The 5,675-nt window shown below is 46.5% G+C and overlaps 1 protein-coding gene across 1 annotated transcript; it reads right to left on the bottom strand.

The window, feature by feature from the left end:
* Positions 1-223: 223 nt before the first annotated feature.
* LOC138982254 (uncharacterized) lies at positions 224-4,671 on the bottom strand. The gene is made up of 3 exons (XM_070355490.1): positions 4,298-4,671; positions 589-3,856; positions 224-418 (listed from the first exon to the last, which is right to left on the bottom strand). Exons 2-3 carry the CDS (start codon positions 2,980-2,982, stop codon positions 224-226), a joined length of 2,589 nt encoding a protein of 862 aa, XP_070211591.1. The 5' UTR covers positions 2,983-3,856; positions 4,298-4,671.
* Between the last annotated feature and the right edge of the window lie 1,004 nt (positions 4,672-5,675).

The following is a 5,675-nucleotide window of genomic DNA, read 5'->3' as shown; positions in this document are numbered from 1 at the left end:
GTATTGCTTGAGAAGATTTGCGTGATAGAGTTTCTCTTTTGAACCCACTCGTAGACGGTAGTCTAAATCACCAACCTTCCCGACCACCTCATATGGTCCCTGCCAAGCCATTTCCAGTTTGTTCCTCTTCAGGGGAATGAGCAGCAGAACTCGGCTTCCAATCTGGAACTTCCGTTTCACAGCTCGTCTATCAAAGGCTTGGGCGTAACGACGAGAGGAGACGTCAAGATTCTCCTGGGCAAGTTGCAGGGTCTCTTCGAGTCGTTGACGCAAATCCACGACGTATGCTGCAGTGGTTCTCACTTCCGTTGGCGTTTCTTTTGTCCACAGTTCCTTCAGGAGAGACAGAGGCCCTCTCACGGATCGGCCGTACAGGAGTTCGAAAGGCGAAAAACCAAGGCTTTCTTGAGGTACCTCTCTGTAAGCAAACAGAAGTGCAGGAACAAACCGATCCCAGTCTCGTGGCTTTTCATGGCAGAGTTTCTTGAGCATCGATTTCAATGTTCCATTAAACCTCTCTACTAGTCCATTACACTGGGCATGGTATGGAGTTGTGGTGAGTCCTTTCACAGCGAGGAATTTATTCACTTGCTTCATGAGATCACTGACAAACTGTGACCCCCGGTCAGTGAGGACTTCCTTAGGAACTCCTACCCGTGTATACATCTCCCACAAAGCTTCAGCAACGCGTTCTGCCTCTATGCTGGGTAAAGGAGTAGCTTCTGGGTATCGGGTAGCATAATCCACAGTGACCAAAATGTAGCGATTCTTTCTCTCTGAGACAGTCAAAGGGCCGACAATGTCAACAGCGATTCTCCGGAAGGGTTCATCCATGAGGGGCATCTTTCCAAGGTGGGCTTTGGGTATCCTTCCTTTGGGTAACGCTCGTTGGCAGGCATCACAGGATTGCACATATCGTCTGATGTCGCCCCCCATCCCTGGCCAGTAGAACGAATGCCATAGTCGATCCTGGGTTTTCTTGGTTCCAAGATGACCGGCCATTGGAACATCGTGAGAAAGTCTCAAAATACCCGAACGAAGAGTCTCGGGCACCACCACCTGACTGAAGGTCTTCTCCGTGGTTATGAAAAGGCGATGTAGGACGCCCTGCTTCCATAAGAATTTCACCTTCCCTTTCTTTCCAGAGGGTGCAGGGTCACTTCCTTTGGCCAACTCCCGCATCCGCGACAAAGTTGGGTCCAGTGACTGTAGCTGGATCAATTCCTCTCTGGTAACACCTCCCAGACCAGAGTCCTTCATCCGTAGGTTTTTGGGAGGTTCTTTTTCTCTCGCATGTTGGGCTCGGGTAATGGCAGTTATCTTGACAGGTCGAGCTTCCGCCCGATACACAGGAACTTCAAGGGTTTCTCCTCCAGGCTGAACGATCCGGTTTCCGATGAGTACGGGGTATGTTAGCTGGTCAGCCACAATAGCGACAACGTTCCCTGAGAAGAATGGGGACTCCAAATGTACGATCGTAGTGGGACATGTCTTCTGAACGTTCCCTGCTGCGAGACGAATAGTTTGACTCCCTTGCTTGAGGTTACAGTCTTTTACCAAAGAGGAGTCAATGACCAGTCCGTCGGCGCCTGTGTCACGAAGAGCAGATACTTGCGATCCATTGATACTGACCGTGCATAAAGGAGTATACGACAGTTGGCTACATGGGTCACAAAGGGCAGGTAACTCGGACGTGTCAGAAGAGGTTTCTGACGTTACAACCGTCCTCAGATTGGTAGTGTTGGAAGGACGTAGGCAGTTCCTCCTATGGTGGCCCTCTTTTCCACAATTGAAACATTTCCCTTTGGTAAACTGAGGGTTGTTATGGGAAGGCTTTGGCGGAGCATTCTTCTTCGGGCTAGAAGGGTCTTTGGAACTACCTCCCACACGGGTACCCACCATAACAGGGTTTTTCCTAGCTCTTTTTGATGCAGCAAACCTCTCAGCTAGTTCGGCGGCCTCAGTGACGTTCGCCGGTTCACGCTGCCGGATGAAATCCGCGAGGTCCCCAGACACATGGTCCATCAGGTGTTCCATCAGTAGGAGGTCTCGGATTCCAGCATAGGTCTCCTCTTTCTTCGCGGCTTTCCTCCACCGTTCAAACCAGATTCGAAGACGGGTAGCAAACTGTATAAACGTCTCCTCTCCCCTTTTGGCCGCGAGTCGAAACTTAGAACGATACGAGTCAGCCGTCCAGCGAAAAGATCCTCTAAGGGCGTCCACAATGACATCAAAGTTTCCCGCATCCTCAGCTGGCAGTTCCAAGTAAACATCGGCAGCAAAACCTTTCAGGAGGGCTCCCAGCCGAGCTCCCCAGTCACTCTCCCTGTCCCAGCCACTGAGAGTTGCTGCTCTCTCGAATCGTCCTAGGAAGGTGTCGAGATCCTCTTTGGCTTCATCAAATGGATCTATTTTCAGACGAACTGGTTCAATAGCCCTACTACGAGAACTTGAAGTAGTCTCTTCTCTCCTAGTCTTTTCTATCTCTGCACGAACTCTTTCTTCTTCCAGTTCAGCTAGACGTCGGCGGCGGTCGTTTTCTTCCTCTTCTCGAAGTACTTTTCTTCTGATTTCTTCTTCCTCCCTCTGAAGTCTTCGTTGAGCATCCTGTTCCTCCCTCTGAAGTCTTCGTTGAGCTTCTTCTTTTCTCAGTTGAGCTTCTTCTTTTCTCAGTTGAGCTTCCTCTTCTTCTTGAAGTAGTCTTCGTTGAGCTGCTTCCTCTTCTTGAAGTAGTCTCCGTTGAGCTGCTTCCTCTTCTTGAACGTATTTTGCTAAAGCAGCCCCTGATCGAACGCCCAAAGCACGTCCCCTAGCGGCTATAATTTCTTGAGCTGACGTGAGGGAACTAGATTTTTCAATAGGGTCAACAGCAGCTCCATCCATATGCTTTGGCGTGGTAAGTGTCATACGGGGTGGAGAATTACCATGATCAGGGGTAGAAAAACTTGCCAGAGCGGCATTGCGAGATTTAGATCCCGACATGATTTCTCACCAAATGGAAAAGGGTTAAGTCGCCAACTATGGAAAAGCAACCTAACTACTTCACAACAAAATTCTGAAGCAAAACATCTCAATCTACAACATTTCCAGACAAATTACAACAGGGAAAAATGCTATAAACAACGTCGAGACATGTACCCAGCACCGGCTAGTATTCACAGGTGGCCGCTGTGAAAATCAGGTTAAGCCTTAGCACGTACAAGCATGTTATTCAATCATCACTATTCAAAAATCAAACCTGACAAGACGGTACAAACAAACAGACGAACAGAGCAAAATCATAGGTGACGATGTAATAATAAAGATCCCGGACGAGCCCCCATTTGTCACGCACACATGCACAAAACACGCACGCAGTCTGTCATCCACGACTCAAAACAATCTTGCTCTTCCGACCACAAAACACAAGTTGACACGAACAGTAGATTAAGGACGTTTCTTACAAACAATCAATTATACATAACATAAATACACGCGCAACACTATCTAACTATACAAATCTTTCTTTCGGCAATATCCACAACAACAACAAAGATCAACCAGCGTTAAAGCCTATAACAACAAAGAATAATTATTTAGAAACTTTCATACCTCTCACTTTCGCTCAGTTCATTATGACGTTATAGCTCCTGCACGTTTAGCTGTTAGGACGGGCTAAGGCTAATGTTACCGTGCTTGCGTATCCGAAATCGTTCATGAACCGGAGTCAACGAGGCCGTGGTGCGAAGCGACAGGAGTCATCGGTGACGTCGAGTCCTTGCCAGGCGAGCAGTGCCGTCGTCGAAAGTGGAGCGGCAGACATCTCCTCAGTAGTAGGCCATTTCAGAGTAGCCTCCGCATGGTGAAATACAACAACCTGGAATGGTGAACGCAAGACTTAGTTCACGGTAACAGTAACATCGCCCACCCGTCCTTATAACTTAACAACCAAGTGCAGGATTAAATGGACATAATTCTCTACTCTCACTCTCAGGCATCTCGAACACACATACCAACGGACTTATACATTTAATTCTGCTAAGTATGAAGTCCAACGAATAATACCAAATTCATTCTATAAACAAAACTGTCCACCACTCCCCTTTCAACCAAAACATTCATTCAACAACATACCAAACCATTCCCCAAAACGAACTCACAACTTCATACCGTTCAAGTACAAAGTTACAAACACGCACGTGCACACTATACATTCCGCCATCTTGGATTGACCGGTTTTCAGAAGTCAATAAGCAAATCTAAACCTGAGAATAATTTAACTGTAACACACACAACATAATATTTAATGATTACATACCACATCCTGGTTGTATTGAAGTAGCCATACATATCCCCTGCCGTTGATAACAGGTTTCCGGCATCTGCTCTACGCAAACAGACCCTACGTTCAACGAAGAACGGATTCGCTTGGAACGCAAGCTATCTTCCCTCGGCTAAAGGCAAAGAACGAATGAATAAAAAGGAGTATCTACGAGCTCGAATTTAGCTCTGAGTTCACCTTACAAAATACAAGCAAAACACACGTGAAATACCTGAGCACGAGCTCCACGAGACACCTGCAGTTAACCAGCGTCTACCTATGACAGGCGAAATAGAGGAACACAGGCGCTCCAATACAATACATTTAACCCCACAGCATAAAAGTATGCTAATATTAAAGCCGCTTGTGACAGACATGGTTTGGGTTTTTTGATAATTGTGTGTGTGTGTGTGTGTGTGTGTGTGTGTGTGTGTGTGCGTGTGTGTGTGTTTGTTTGTTTGTGTGTGTGTGTGTTTGTGTGTGTGTGTGTCTTTGTGTGTGTGTGTGTGTGTGCGAAGTACGTGAAAGGAACACAAAACCATCCCGAGAGAGAGAGAGAGAGAGAGAGAGAGAGAGAGAGAGAGAGAGAGAGAGAGAGAGAGAGAGAGAGAGAGAGAGAGAGAGTGTGGGGGCGGGAGGGGGGAAGGAGTAGCCGTTGGCACAAAATAACGTTCTACTCATACGCTTTACCTTGTTACAAACAAGGGCAGCAACACTAATACTGACAAACGGCAGCAGTTATCCCCCTGTTGACAGGCGCACACATTAAGTAGAATATCAAACCCGCACCAAAATAATTATGAACGGAGAAAATATGGGAATGTATGCCCAACCCATCTCTCTCTCTCTCTCTCTCTCTCTCTCTCTCTCTCTCTCTCTCTCTCTCTCTCTCTCTCTCTCTCTCTCTCTCTCTCTCTCTCTCTCTTTCTCTCTCTCTCTCTACGTACGTATTTCCTCCCTACCAATTTGGTAACTAACTTACTTTTGTTAATGAATATGAACACCCCCCCTCCCCCACCCCCGTCTACTTGCCCTCCAGGTGTGGGTCTGACCTTCACTTTGCCTACGACGAACAAATATAAAATAAGATTTTGTGAAATATGATTCTAGACGAAGAAAAAACACAACTGCAGAATGGAGACGTTGTTTTGAATCAGTTTATTTTTCTTTAAACGGAAGTAATCAAAGGGTGAGTAGCCTAACATTTCATTTGAGCACGCGCGAGAAACCGAAACTCCGGGCCATTGGAGATGCCGCAAAACTTGCATTGTTTGAAAGTATGATGTTCAAGTGAAAGATGTAAGATTAAAAAAATAACAACAGGATAAATAGAAAAACAGATAGAGGACAAACAGATTGAAAAAAGGAAGTTAGC

The sequence above is a fragment of the Littorina saxatilis genome, linkage group LG12, assembly GCF_037325665.1.
Source record: "Littorina saxatilis isolate snail1 linkage group LG12, US_GU_Lsax_2.0, whole genome shotgun sequence".
NCBI lineage: Eukaryota > Metazoa > Mollusca > Gastropoda > Littorinimorpha > Littorinidae > Littorina > Littorina saxatilis.
The sequence above is the reverse complement of the archived record's forward strand: the minus strand, read 5'-3'. Positions and strand labels throughout refer to the sequence as shown.